At 45.9% G+C, this 16,138-nt stretch overlaps 1 protein-coding gene across 1 annotated transcript in view; it reads left to right on the top strand.

Moving 5' to 3' along the window:
* Positions 1–7,167: 7,167 nt before the first annotated feature.
* Positions 7,168–16,138, top strand: part of LOC308151019 (A-type potassium channel modulatory protein KCNIP2-like) — a gene marked incomplete at both ends in the record, with an annotated part of 55,909 nt that continues 46,938 nt past the window's right edge. The window contains one exon of the mRNA XM_080523826.1: positions 7,168–7,240. Coding sequence (XP_080379952.1) covers positions 7,168–7,240 — 73 coding nt within the window. The remainder of the gene's footprint in view (positions 7,241–16,138) is intronic.

Below are 16,138 nucleotides of genomic sequence, written 5' to 3'. Positions count from 1 at the left end.
ATACAAACCGATTTGATGCAGTGTGCGGCGTATGGTCTGGGCACTGACAGGCTGACATCCCACTTCTGCAACCTCTGCAGCAATGCTGGAAGCACTCGCACATCTATTTTTGGAAACCAACCTCTGGATATGACGCTGAGCACGTGGACTCAACTTCTTTGGTCGACCCTGGCGAGGCCTGTTCCGAGTGGAACCTGTCCTGGAAAACCGCTGTATGATCTTAGCCACTGTGCTGCAACTCATTTTCAGGGTGTTGGCAATCTTCTTATAGCCAAGGCCATCTTTGTGAAGCGCAATAATCCTTTTTTTCAGCTGCTCAGAGAGTTCCTTGCCATGAGGTGCCATGTTGTCCAGCATTCAGAGAGAATTGTGCCCAAAACACCAAATTTAACAGCCCTGCTTATCATTTACACCTGAATCCTTGTAACACTAACGAGTCACATGACACCAGGGCGGGAAAACAACATCATTGGGCACAATTAGGACATGTTCACTATGGGGTGTACTCACTTTTGTTGCCAGCTGTTTAGACATTAACAGCTGTGTACTGAGTAATTTTCAAAGGACAATAAATCTATACTGTTATTCAAGCAGCACACTGACTACTTTAAGTTATATCAAAGTTTCAGTAGGATAATGTTATCCCTTGAAAGGATATAACAGAATATTTGCAAAAATCGGACAATTTCCACGGTCTGCAGCGTCACATCGTAGCACGGATAGTACCTTTCACTCCGAGTCAGGAAGGGTAGCTAACATCAGTACGGGTACTACGGCCCAGTACGGCCCAGTTGGCAGGGGAGAAAGCAAAACAAACCAGGCTCACAGGTTCTGGTACGGTACGGTAGTGGAAAAGCGCCATTAGTCTCTCTTTCAAAATTCAATTCCTGCCCTTTCTCTCTCAATTTTACACACACACACACACACACACACACTATCTCCCTCTCCCTCCTTTTTCTCACAGCAGATCCATATCAACCTTTTCACATTTGCAATTACATTTTAGTCATTTAGGAGACGCTATGACCCAGAGTGACTTACTGTACAATAAGTATATTTTTACTTTGTTCCAATCTGGAGGAAAGAGCTCAAATATGGTGATATATTCTTTATCTGTCAAGAGCATAATATACAGCTAAATGATTTGGTTGCCCCCCCGAGCTGTTTCATCCATATACTGTAGATAAGTAAGTAAAGCTTTATTTATGATTGATACAGCACCTTTCATACAAGAAATGCAGCTCAAAGTGCTTTACAACAGGGATAAAAACATAAAGTGAATATAAAAATATATACAAGCATAAAATGAATATAAAAGCAGGGGAAGTAGATAAAATCGGAAAAAAATAAGGTAAAAATAAAATACAATAAAATAAGAGAAACAAATGTAAGAAATAAATAGATAAAACATTTAATAACACAGTCTTAATCCCCCCACACAAGTGAGGTTCTATCCCCTAAACCGAAATGTAGGTTCCACTGCCAAGGCAAGTCTCTTGCCTTGAAAATATTTCAGAGTCCCTTGCCATGATATCGCTCATGGATGAAAAGTGTTGCTGAGTACAATGGTAGTAATGTTAGCCTTGGAATGTTTAGCCTTGGAAAATATGTTGTGTACTGTGGTGTTATTGTTATTGTGTACAGGCCACCGTTGTTACGGCTGGGCCTTCACACACGCCCTCCCCCGCCCCCACAGCTCAAGCACAGCCTACCCTGGACTTCTACTCACTCATCGTCAGTTCTTCCCTAAGGATGGCCTGGCAAGTATTATCTGTTACCAGTCGTGTACTTTGCTCTTGATACTATTTTCGTGATTTGTATTTTTCCCTTATACAAATTCCCTTGTGCTTTTTGGAAGTGCACATACCTGTTGTACTGGCCTACTGTAGAGACTTACCCTATTTCTCTGTTCCTCTACAGCCCACGCCAGCCACTACCCCCAGCCCGCCAGGCTGAAACCCCCGGACCCATCATCCCTGTTTTTCCACCCCCCTTCACTGTAAATAAATACCCTACGGGGCTAACACTGTATTCTGCCTCCGGTGTCGTGTCCTTGAGCCCCCTAACTACCGTTGCTTAACAGAAGAACTGACCATGCAATTGGGCTCAGACGACACGAAGGACCGGGCACCATCTCCCACCCCTGGATCCGGGCCGACGGCTATCCAAGCCCAGGGGAGGGTCCTCGCTGAACACGCTCACCTCCTCCACGAGGCCGCTACCGCGTGCCAGGCCCTGAACACTCGCCTTGCAGCTCAGGAGGCTAACCAGGAGCACCGCGCCACCCAGATGCAGCACCTCCTCACCACGACCCAGGCGCTTACTGTACAGGTGGCTGCGCTCGCAGCTTCTGCCCCCCCCCCCTGCTCTCCCAAATCCTGTCCAGCTACCGGCACCACTAACTGGACAGCCACGGGAGCCCCACCTAGCCAGCCCCCGCCCCTTCGACGGAGCCTTCGCCCAGTTCCGAGGCTTCATCCTACAGTGTGAATTAATTTTTTCACATCAGCCCAGCCAGTTCTGGTCACCGGCAGCCCGTGTGGCGTTCATCACCAACCTCACCACCGGCGACGCCCTGAATTGGGTCCAGGTCATCCTCTGCGCCCGCCCTGACCTGTTCGGTGACTATACTGCCTTTCTCACCGAGTTCAGGAGGGTTTTCGATCACCCCACTGCAGGACAGGAGGTCGGGGCGCGACTGATGACACTCCACCAGGGGAACCGGACAGCTGCGGCCTACTCTACCGAGTTTCGCACCCTGGCAGCCGGAAGCGGGTGGAATGACAGGGCACTGCGATCTGCTTTCCGCCAGGGGCTGAGTGAGGCCATCAAGGACGAACTAGTGGCCCTAGCCATCGATGTCGACGAGCGCTCCCGGGAGCGTCGGAGAGAGAGAGGGCGCCACCAGACCAGCTCGCCACGCCCCCAAGACTCCATCCTCACAGACAACCCCTCCTCTGCACGGGAGTCGACCTACACCCCATCCACTGGTGAGGAGCCTATGCAGCTTGGTCGAACCCGCCTCACCACGGCGGAGAAGGAGAGGAGAAGGGTCCAGGGGCTGTGCCTCTACTGTGGGGAGAAAGGACACCTCTGTGACACCTGCCCGTCCCTACCAAAAGGGTAGGCTCACCCGAAGGGGGAATCCGGGTGAGTCGTGTCTCTCACTCCCCACCAACCACCAGCCCAGCCAGGTTCTCTGTCACCCTCTCCTGGCAGGGTCATAACCTCACTGTCGAGGCCATCATCGATTCGGGGGGGCAGACGAGATTCGGGGGGGCAGACGAGAACTTTATGGATGCCCAGCTGGCCCGCTCAGCTGCCGTTCCCCTCGTTGCTCTAGAAACCCCCCTCGCCATCTCAGCCCTAGATGGACACAACCTGGGGCCTCTCACCCACCGCTCTACACCCCTCTCATTGACCGTCTCCGGGAACCATGTGGAGGAGATTCGGTTTTACATCCTCAAGACCCCCAGTCCCCGCTCATCCTGGGACGACCGTGGCTCGAGCTCCACATCCCCCATGTCAGCTATGGTGAGGGACGCATCCTGAGTTGGAGTACCTCCTGTTACGCCCGGTGCCTCCGTGCCGCCCATACCCCCTCATCGCCTCTGCGACCGCCTCCGGCTTCCCCTGATCTCTCCTCCATCCCAGAGGTCTACCACGACCTAGGAGAGGCCTTCAGTAAGGAGCGTGCTCGCACCCTGCCCCCTCACCGGCCCTACGACTGTGCCGTCGAGCTCCGCCCTGGCAGTAAACACCCAGTCAGTCGTCTCTACAGCCTTGCCCCCCCGGAGAAAGCAGCCATGGACACCTACATCTCCGACTGCCTGGCTGAGGGGCTCATCCGTCCATCACACTCCACGGTGGCAGCGGGGTTTTTCTTCGTAAAGAAGAAGGATGGAACCCTCAGGCCATGCATCGACTACCGTGAGCTCAATGCCATTACCATCCGGAATACCTATCCTCTTCCCCTCATGAGCTCCAACTTTGAGCCCCTCCTTGGGGCCACCATATTTACAAAGCTGGACCTCCGGAACGCCTACCATCTGGTCCGGATTTGTGAGGGCGACGAGTGGAAGACGGCATTCAAAACCCCCCGTGGCCACTATGAGTACCTCGTCATGCCCTTTGGTCTCACTAACGCCCCCTCCGTCTTTCAAGCCCTCATGAACGACGTCCTCAGGGACATGCTGGACATCTTTGTCGTCCTCTACTTAGATGACATCCTGGTGTTCTCCAGGAACCCCAAGGAGCACGTTCAACATGTCCGCCTAGTCCTCCAGCGCCTCCTGGAGAATCGCCTTTTCATTAAGGCTGAGAAGTGCTCTTTCCACGCTCACTGTGGAGTTCCTGGGGCTCATCGTGGAGGGGGGGCTGACTCGCCCTGACCCCAAGAAGACCCGGGCCGTCGTCGAGTGGAGCCAACCTACCACCCGGAAACAGCTGCAGTCCTTCCTCGGCTTCGCCAACTTCTACCGGCGATTCATCCGGGACTTCAGCCGGGTAGCCGCCCCCCTCACTGCCCTCACCTCCCCCCTGCGCCAGTTCACGTGGACACCCGCAGTCAGCGCTGCATTCAGTGGCCTGAAGAGGCTCTTCACCTCGGCGCCGGTCCTAATCAACCCAGACCCCTCTAGGCCCTTCATTGTGGAGGTGGACGCCTCAGACACAGGCGTCGGTGGCGTGCTCTCACAACGGTCGTAGGACCAGACCGTGCACCCCTGCGCCTTCTACTTCCGCCGTTATACCCCCGCCGAGGCCAACTACGACATCGGGAACCGCGAGCTGAAGTCTCGACAGACTCACTCCTGGAAAGGAAGTGTGGGTCACCGATCAAAATGCAACTGGAGTCGTGGTCAGCAGCCACCCTACTCCGCGGTCGTACATCGTGGATGGACCTCATGGGACAGTACGGCGAAACCGGCGCCATCTCATCCCCATGGAGCCCTCACCGGCGCAGAGTGGCGGTGGTGCTACTGAACAACCTCTGGGATGTGTCCCAAAGCAGAGTTCGGCAGAACCAAGGGACCAGAATGTCCCAGAACCACCAGCTACTCCTAGAACCAGGTCTGGGAGAGTTGTGGTGAAACCAACTAGGTTGGACTTGTAAAAAAAAAAAAAAGAGAGAGACATTTCTAAAGAGAATGGAGATGTTGAAAAAAAAAGGTTATGTTTAGGAGAAGAGATGTGTTCATGCTCTTTTTATGTTCATATAGGGTTGTTAGTAGAATTGTTTATTTGATCAGGTTCAGATCAGACCTTTTAGTTATAGAGGCAGAATAATCCTCTAAGATCTGATGAATCAATGGCAGTCTACCCATTGATTCTAGAAAGAGAGATGTGGTGTTATTGTTATTGACAATATTGTGTACAGGCCACCGTAGTGACATCAGGTCAGGTTGCCTAGGTTACGACGAGACAACAACAGACCGGTATTGTAGAGCTTACAGAGCGAGTTAAAATAAAGACACTTACATTTAAATACAGAAGGACTCACGTGTATGTTTAATAGAATAACACGACATGTACAGTTCATTATGTGTCCGCTATACAGTACATCAAGGTTAATTTCGATATTAGAAGAATTATAAGCCCTTAAAAACACATATAATACATTTACATCATTCAATGTTTTTCCCAGGTATAGTTACAATTTGAGGTTCCTTTATTTAGTATTTCTAAATGGGTCATTCTTTTAATAGGGTGCCATTTGGACTTCATAACTTCTGAAAAATAAATTGTTGATTTACCTATGTTTACCTATACTAAAAAATGTAAATTAAAATGAATGTTCTATTATATAAAGGACATATCTAACTTGCTGAAAAACATAGTGGTCGAGCTCAGGTATTTTATTGAGAATACACTCTGTTAGTTGAATCAGGGTGGACATTTTGAGTTAAAGTTAGCCTTTAGCCTGCCTTTGTTAGCATAATGCCTAGCATGACCATGAATACTTGATGAGGAATCTAATTTGAACTAAACACTTTTTTTGAAATTAATAAATTTGATTGATCTCCTCAATATTTAGGCCTAACAGGGTGGACACGTTATGTTCAACCACATTAAACTCACTTGATAAAAACATCAAAATCAGATGGTAAAAGAGGTATAAAATCACACAGCTTACCACATTTGATTTCCCTCCACTGATGTGATGTCACCTCATGAGAGGTTTTGTTTTTTAAAGGGACATTAACACAGCTCAACAGGGTGGACAGTGACCCCAGGAACAAACATACCAAATGTTTTGTACCAAATTATTTTTGGGGGGATAAAAACTATATTTGATTCAATAGATATTGCTCAGAAAAATGTAATAATAATAACATATTTGGAAATGTATGTTTTTATTAGTTATTTTTTAGATTGAAGTTGAATGAACAACACCGGGGACATGGCAAAATCCCATTTACATCTTTAACCAAAGCTTTTAAATGTAAAAAACAAACCAAAAAAACTTAGAAGCCCATATCATTGTATTCATAATAAATAACAATTGACTATACATGAAAAAACTAATGAAATTAGTATTTGTCCAAATGTAGACAAAATACAACATGATTTGTACTGGGGACGGAAAAGGCACCCTATAAAAAAATTACCCAAATGCTTAATTAAGTTTAACGTGGGCGCTTTTATTTGGAAAAAAATCTTAATGTATATAAATTTGCATGGAAGTAGGTGGGCGGAGTTCCACTATTGGAGCTCAGAGAATATACAGATTTCTCCTATAACCAAGTCATACATTTTCCCGCAGTCGATCTGTCTTTAAAAGTTTTTTCGGATTTATGCCAATGTATATATTGCTATAGGTCATGCATCTTGTAGAAGCCGAATTAGTTGTAGTTTAAGAGGCTTTAGACCTAAATGCGTGTTGAACCGTTGGCTACAAGCTGCGCTCTGAAGCGAGTTTGGAGAGACGCGCGGAGCCCTGATTTGAGCGCCACGAATGGGAAGCGTTGCCAACCCGCTGAAGTTGTTTTTCAGTCGACGGGGAGGGAAACCCTAGACATAGTCGAGTATTTGTAGAAATCAGCTCCTTGTTTCACTATGGAATAGTTAATGAAAAGGGATGAACGCCCCAGAGTGACTGAGCCGCACAACCGAGGGAGAGGGTCGAGGACCTTTCGCCGCCGGGACCGGTAAGCACGTCGCCCGAATATGAAGGCAAAGAGTAGAGACCAAAGCTTGGCTGATTCCAGGGAACTAGATGGCTCCTACGATCCACTCACAGGTAAGTAAATATAAATGACTTTCACATATTTGTATATAATAGATCAATAGACGTGTCATCTTGTGTTATGCGTTTGCTGACCTGGCATTAGTCTATTATCATAAGATAGTCAATCAATGCGTAATCTCATAATTACGTTGGGCGCAGCGTCCAGGCATATGGAAGCATATAGTAGACTTAATTCAAATGCTAATGCAATATGAGATTGCAATTGCATGTTCCACTTTTGCATGCATTCTTTCAGACAATATTCAAATTCAAATGCAATTCTAATGATTTGCATTTTCATTTTCATGTACCTGATGTGCACATTCGCTGTCAATATTAAAATGATAATGCAAAGCCATTTGACATTTAATTTCCAAAGTCATGCGCTGCTTTGTAGCTGACAAAATTCAAAAGTTCATTCTAATGTGAAAATGACTATGCAGTCCCAAAATAGCATATTCATTTGCCACTTTTGCCTGCGTTATTTGAGTCAATATTCAAATTGTAATGCAATAATGTGATACGCAATTGCATTTACATGTTCTAGGAAACACATCCGCTTTACAGCTGACAAAATTCAAACTCTCTATGCAATTCATCAGAGCAATTGCGAGTCATCTCCCTGTCATCAGAATGATCACGCCCCTTTTTGGGTGATAGAAGTGTAGAAGTTTGACTGGCGGTCAATGGGAATTTCTGGTCTTCGCTACTTTAATCCGATAAAATAAGAAAACCGTAGTGCTTTTTAGATATTAGGAGCCCAAATCCGATGGCCAGTTAGGCAAACTATTATATAGTGTTGTTGCCGATCAATGATCGACGTCGTTATATAGAGAAAATTAATGAAATAGGGGTTGATTAATCAGATCAGTCATACGTCATCTCCCTGTCATCAGGGATTTGTAGTTCTTCATTTGATTTGCCGTGTAAATCCCCAGACTGCCCAAATCCGATGGCCAGTCAGGCAAACAAGTATATAGTGTCGTTGTCGATCAATGATCGACGTCGTTGTATGGAGAACAATTATGAAATAGGCAATGAATGTGTGTCCTTTCAGTCTGCCTCCATCCATGTGGATGAACCACCCGACCCAAAGGCCTGAGGTGTTGTAGGAGGTATGAATATGATTTAGGGGGTATTTAGTATAACAGGCTAATGGGTTTATTGTGAGTTTACTTTGATTGTTTGTTTATTGCCTAGATCACCGTATTGAGAAGTCATATGGTAATGGGGGGTGATATTGCAAGGTAATTTAAGCACCTTGCATGGCGGTAGTGGAGAGAGAGGGGAGCGATGTATTTTTGTTGACCGCATTATACGCATATTCTATACGCATAGTTTGTTATTTTTCTGGTTTTGATCGCTTATGGATTCTTTTTGTACGTCGCCAAATTTGATTGTTCTATTCAATAAATGCTCTAAAACGTACTTTTCATCTCAGCGGATTGTTTGGCGCGTCATACAATTACCAGCCCAGACCCTGCTTGCGTCTCTCAGCTACTTTTTACTTTTGGCTCTATCTATCTATCTATCTCGCTACAGGTGTCATATAACCCTAACCCATATCCTGTCATATAAAAGTAGGCTACCTTATTGAATCTCCAGGTAATGTATTTCTGACATCCATCACTTTTGCAAGATACTTTATTTTTCTGTTTTGGTAGTCTGTCCAATGTGACAATTGCCCTCCTCCACCGGCCCTAGTTTTGGATCTAGCTTGCTGTTCATTATTTTCATGATAAAACGTCATAACATCTTCATATACAGGATAAATACTGATTAACAGTTGGCTACTTTGGCAAATGCCCATTGAACAGATTTATTTATTGTCCTATCTTAAGAAAACTAATGTAACACTCTCATCTGGGGATTTACACGGCAAATCAACTGAAGAACTACAAATGCCTGATGACAGGGAGATGACGTATGACTGCTCTGATGAATCAACCCCTATTTCATTAATTTTCTCTATATAACGACGTCGATCATTGATCGGCAATGACACTATATAATAGTTTGCCTAACTGGCCATCGGATTTGTGCTCCTAATATCTAAAAAGCACTACGGTTTTCTTATTTTATCGGATTAAAGTAGCAAAGACCAGAAATTCCCATTGACCGCCAGTCAAACTTCTACTCTTCTATCACCCAAAAAGGGGCGTGGACATTACGGGAGGGGAAAGTACCCGGATGCGTTGCTCTGATGAATTCTCATGTTCTACCGGCCTGTCAGTCATTCTCTGGGGGCAGGACAATGTTTAACGCGCCGACCGGAAATAGCGGCAATTCCCCCTATCACCAGAATGATCACGCCCCTTTTTGGGTGATAGAAGTGTAGAAGTTTGACTGGCGGTCAATGGAAATGTCTGGTCTTTGCTACTTTAATCCGATAAAATAAGAAAACCGTAGTGCTTTTTAGATAGGATTAGATTAGGAGCCCAAATCCGATGGCCAGTTAGGCAAACTATTATATAGTGTCGTTGCCGATCAATGATCGACGTCGTTACATAGAGAAAATTAATGAAATAGGGGTTGATTCATCAGAGCAGTCATACGTCATCTCCCTGTCATCAGGGATTTGTAGTTCTTCATTTGATTTGCCGTGTAAATCCCCAGACAAGAGTGTTACATTAGTTTTCTTAAGATAGGATAATGAATAAATCTGTTCAATGGGCATTTGCCTACTGTTAATCAGTGCCTACTAGTGTTAATCAGTATTTTGCCTGTATGGTGTATATGAAGATGTTATAGCTAGCTAGCTACAATTTATCATGAAAATAATGAACAGCAAGCTAGATCCAAAACTAGGGCCAGTGGAGGAGGGCAAGTGTCACATTGGACAGACTACCAAAACAGAAAAATAAAGTAGCCTATCTTAACGACAGCAAAAGTGATGGATGTCAGAAATAGCCTACATTACCTGGAGATTCAATAAGGTACTTTTATATGAGGATATGGGTTAGGGTTATATGACACCTGTAGCGAGATAGATAGATAGATAGATAGAGCCAAAAGTAAAAAGTCACTGAGAGACACAAGCAGGGTCTGGGCTGGTAATTGTATGACGCGCCAAACAATCCGCTGAGATGAAAAGTACGTTTTAGAGCATTTATTGAATAGAACAATCAAACTTGGCGACGTACAAAATAACCATAAGCGATCAAAACCCGAAAAATAACAAACAATGTGTAGCCTATAGAATATTATGCGTATAATGCGGTCAACAAAAATACATCGCTCCCCTCTCTCTACTACCGCCATGCAAGGTGCGCAGGTGCTTAAATTACCTTGCAATATCACCCCCCATAACCATATGACTTCTCAATACGGTGATCAAGGCAATAAACACACAATCAAAGTAAACTCACAATAAACATTGATCAACATTGATAAACATTGATCAACATTGATAAACAAACAATCAAAGTAAACTCACAATAAACACTCATTGATCGGCAACGACACTATATAATTGTTTGCCTGACTGGCCATCGGATTTGAGATCCTAATATCTAAAAAGCGATACAGTTTTCTTATTTTATCGGATTAAAGTAGCAAATACCACAAATTTCCATTGACTGCCAGTCAAACTTCTACACTTCTATCACCCAACAGGGGACGTGATCGTTCTGATGACAGGGAGATTACGTATAACTGCTCTGGAGACAGACTGAAAGGACACACATTGCCTATTTCATTACTTTTCTCCATATAACGACGTCGATCATTGATCGGAAACCACACTATATAATAGTTTGCCTAACTGGCCATCGGATTTGGGCATCTAATATCTAAAAAGCAATACATACCGTTGTCTTATTTTATCGGATTAAAGTAGCAAAGACCAGACATTTCCATTGACCGCCAGTCAAACTTCTACACTTCTATCACCCAAAAAGGGGCGTGATCATTCTGGTGATAGGGGGAATTGCCGCTATTTCCGGTCGGCGCGTTAAACATTGTCCTTAGGGCTGGGTTCAAAAAATAGATTTCCCGATTCTGAATCGATCTTCATTGAATGAGCGATTATCGGTTCATAAATCCCGAGATCGATCTTTTAGTCAGGTTCACTATGTTTCAATTTAAACTTTCGTGGGATTTTTTGGGGGATTTGCTAATCTATACATTTTTGGAAAGGGCATTGTATGAGGAATCAGAAAATATATGTTTCCATTTGCACAGATGTCTGAAAGGCGGCCATCTTGGCATTTACAAAATGGTCGCCATAATACACACGTTTTGTAATATCTTGGCTTCTAAATAAGCTAGAACATTGATTTTAACTGCTAAACCTACATTTTCAGGGTCAATGAATCCAATGGTTGGAGTTACAAAGCAATTTTTTGTATTCTTCTTCTTAAAAAAAAAAAGTATATGGGCACAGGCAGCCATTGCTCTGCAGGATCCATAGGCTAATTGGATCCCCTGCAAAATTGGTACTCCAAACATGAGGATGGCATGCTTAAACCAACAACCACAGACGTCCTCCCAGCCCCAAAGTCCATCATTGAGATGGTACAATGCAAATGCAAAACTGACTGTTCTTCTGGCAGATGTTCATGCAGAGCTAAGAACTTAGCCTGTACCGACATGTGCAGCAGCCAGTGCCAGAACGATGACGATTCCCAAGCTGTGACGCACGAAAGTGATGATGATGAACTAATCTAACAGCCCAGCTCACATTGGCAAGCATTGGACTCGCCATTCACATATCACATCACACATAGCATAAACGCTTATACATAGTCAAGAGACACAACACGCCTGTCATTACACATACAGTAAATACACATCCCACAAACAGAACAACCAGCACACCATACACTCCCCACATTCCTCCCATTCATTTATTTTGTTTCATTCCCTATTTTTAGCATTAAATATGATATACGGAGCTTATTCTCCATGCCGCACCCGCCTTGAAGTCCTGCCTGAGAGCGTTCCTCACTTCCTGTTTGCGCCAACTCAAGATCCCCAAAATCTGGCGAAGAGCCCTAGTTGTTGCGATCCCTAAACCGAATAAGCCTGAAGGGGACCCTAAGAGTTACCGTCCCATCTCTCTGTTATGCATCCCCTTCAAGATCCTCGAGACGGGGCCGTCTTTATAGACCTGACGGCTGCCTACGATACCGTATGGCATCGCGGCCTCACCTGCAAGCTGCTCCGCCTGCTGCCGGACAGGCACATGGTCAGAATGATCATGGAGCTCATCCGTAACCGCAGCTTTACCCTTACCACCGGTTGCGGACAGCTAAGCAGGCTTCGACGCCTTAAGAACGGCGTCCCTCAGGGATCGGTCCTGGCCCCCCTCCTCTATAATATCTACACCTATGACCTGCCCAACACACTCTCGCGGAAGTACGCCTACGCAGACGACCTCGCAGTGGTGTACTCTGCTGGAAATTGGCAGTCTGTGGAGGGGATTCTGAGCCAGGACATGCAGACACTAGTGGCATACTTCCGGAAATGGAGATTGAAGCTTAGCAAGGCAAAGACGGTGTCGGCTGCCTTCCACCTTAACAACAGGGAGGCTAAATGTGAGCTTAGAGTATACCTAGATGGAACTCCCCTGCCATGTTCCGCTGAGCCAATCTATCTCGGCGTGACATTGGACAGGACGCTCATGTTTCGCCGGCACCTCGAGTCACTGCGCAAGAAGTTAACAGCTTGTGTGGCGTTGATGAGGCGACTGGATGGCTCAGGCTGGGGCGCCGGCGCAAAGACCTTGCACACGGCAGCCCTAGCCCTCCTTTATTCAACTAGTGAATACTGCGCCCCAGTATGGTGTCGCAGTGCCCACACCCGCCTCATCGACTCGCCTATAAACGAAGCCTTGCGGTTTGTGACAGGATGCCTGCGTCCTACCCCCGTGGACAACCTTCCCACCCTAGCAGGCATCCAGCCCGCAGGCCTCCGCCGCATGGGAGCCACAGCACGTCTCGCCTGCCGGGCCGTGGAGCTTAATAACCATCTGCTCCACGATAGGCTCACTATAACAGCGGAGCCCTCCTGGCGTCTCAAGTCGAGACACCCATTTGTGCCTGCCGCACAGGATCTCAGGCAGCAATGCAGAGATCTTAACATGAGTGCGGCAGGATGGGCGGATTATATGTGGCGCGCGGAGTGGGAGGCAAACACCTCCAAACTCCGCGACCATATCCCAGTCGCCGGCCCTGAGCCCCTCGGGATGGACTTGCCAAGGCTATCCTGGGTGAGGCTCAATCGTCTCCGGACCGGCATCGGGCGTTTCCGCTCATCAATGCACAGATGGGGCTTGGCCCCAAATGCGTCGTGCGAGTGTGGCGCAGAGGACCAAACCGCAGACCATGTTATCCTGGATTGCCTGGTGTACCACCCACCCAACGGGATGCATGTTCTGTCGGTACTAGATGACGAGACGATGACGTGGCTTCTGGAGGGGTGTCCAGAAATATAGCCCGGGTGAGCCCCTTAACCAGGTCTCGGGGTGGTAAAAGGGTAGCCCCTCGGCCCCGAGCATGGTGGAGTGGAGAGGAAAACAACTACCCATACGCCGAAAGAAGATCATTAAATATGCCATTAGGCTAAAGATTTACCTGCCTCTGTATTGCCTTACTGGTTGCTGGCTGTTGCCATAACATCCAAAAATGTATAGATTAGCAAATCCCCCCAAAAAGCCAACAAAAGTTTAAATCATAACATCGAGACTATCTAATGCAGGAGGTTGTCGTGATCATACTGTGGTCTGTGGACTCACGTATGGAAGTAATAGAAAAACGACAATTTCTTAAAGTATAAGTTACACATTTTTATGTGATTATATAAAATAAAAAAAAATAAAAAAATTGCTTTGTAACTACAACCATTGGATTCCTTGACCCTGAAAATGTAGGTTTAGCAGTTAAAATGTTCTAGCTTATTTAGAAGCCAAGATATTACAAAACGTGTGTATTATGGCGGCCATTTCTTAAATGCCAAGATGGCCGCCTTTCAGACATCTGTGCAAATGGAAACATATATTTTCTGATTCCTCATACAATGCCCTTTCCAAAAATGTATAGATTAGCAAATCCCCCAAAAATTCCCACGAAATTATATAACAAACCTGACTATTTCATGCATTTTCCTGCTTGCAGCTTCAACCCGCAATGAGATCTCGTGGCCAGATCTCGCGCTACAAGAATTTATCATATCTCACGCAATGAGATGTCTCAACACTGGAAAATCTAAAAACATGGCGATGGCAGGGACACTCAAGTCACCACCAGGCTTAAAGGCAGATGTCTGGGTGCATTTTGGATTTAAAAAATATGACTATAGAGATGAGCTGGACAAAAGCAAAGCCATATGTAAGCTGTGCGCAGTGGAGGTTAAATTTAGTGGAAACACCACAAATCTACGGAACCACTTATTGAGGCATCACCCTGACGTGAAACATGGAAAAGCGGATCCGAAACAAGCCTCGCTGATAAAGACGTTTGGTTGCAAATTGCAATCAAATTCTCCCCGTGCCCAACAAATTACAGAGGCTGTAGCAAATTTTAATTTCAAGGATATACGCCCGTACAGCGTTGTCGAAAATGCTGGCTTTCGAAGCCTCGTCAGTGTATTAGAACCACGCTACGTGTTACCGACACGCAAACAGTTAAGTGAAGTGATGGTCCCAGACATGTACGCGCAGGTGAAACGTGACATCGCAACTTCACTTCAGCCAGCAGAGAGAGTTGCCATAACGTGTGACAGCTGGACATCCAGAGCAATGGACTCGTACCTAATAATAATAATAAATATTATATATATATTGTCGTACCTGACAATCACTTGCCACTATATCAATGATGACTGGAGTCTCACGTCTCGTGTTCTTCAGACTAGGGCAGTTGAAACCAGCCACACTGCAAGTAATCTAGCTGACCTGTTGTCCGAGGCGATACAAGATTGGGAGCTTACAAACAAAGATCCAGTCATCATAACGGACAATGCTGCAAATATGGTCCGCGCTGTGCATTTGATGGAGCGATTGCACATTGGCTGTTTTGCGCACACGCTCAATTTAGCTTCACAAGCAGCTCTCAAAATCCCAGCTGTCGCGCGCTTGCTTGGCCGCGTGAGGCGTATCGTGTCATTTTCCATCGCAGTACTACGGCAAACCACACGCTCAAAGAGAAACAACGGATGCTGGAGCTGCCTGCTCATAAGCTTGTGATTGACGTGGTGACCCGGTGGAACAGCGCTCTGGAGATGCTGGAACGCTTCCTGGAGCAGCAACCAGCCATCTCAGCAACTCTGCTGTCACCTGAAGTGTGCAGGAACGAAAGCGCTCTCTGCACTCTGACAGAGGCTGACATAACGGTAGCAGAAGATGTGGTGAAAGCTCTTGGGCCGATGAAGGCAGCCACACTGGTGATGTCTGAAGAGAACTCCCCAACTGTCTCCGTTATTGCGCCTCTCCAGGCACAGCTACTGGAGAAGATGAGCAGTGACCCCCACGACTCCACAGTGATTAAGGACCTCAAGACTGCTATATACAACAACTTCAATTCAAGGTATGCTCAGGCCTACTTAACGTCACTGTGTGTGTGTGTGTGTGTGTGTGTGTGTGTGTGTGTGTGTGTGTGTGTGTGTGTGTGTGTGTGTGGTAACCTTGAGTTATGAAACGAATACAGTGGGTCTCTAAAAGGCTACTTAATTTGTAACCCCTGTGTTAAGTTATTAGAATTTTACATGCTAAAATATTAGGAGTTGTATTAAGAAAATACATGGTGTGCGTGAGTCAGTCAGTCTGTGCATGCATGTAACTGTATGCATGCATGTGTAATGTAATGTAATGAAATGTGTTTTAAGTTAAAACAAATTAAATCTCTTTTAAGATATGCAGCCCTGAAGGACAAGCTGTATGTAACATCAGCATTAGATCCTCGCTTCAAGGCC

This window comes from Nansenia antarctica (assembly GCF_963989245.1).
Source record: "Nansenia antarctica genome assembly, chromosome: 2".
Lineage (NCBI taxonomy): Eukaryota > Metazoa > Chordata > Actinopteri > Argentiniformes > Microstomatidae > Nansenia > Nansenia antarctica.
Note: the sequence above shows the minus strand (reverse complement) of the source record. Positions and strands in the feature narration are given on the sequence as shown.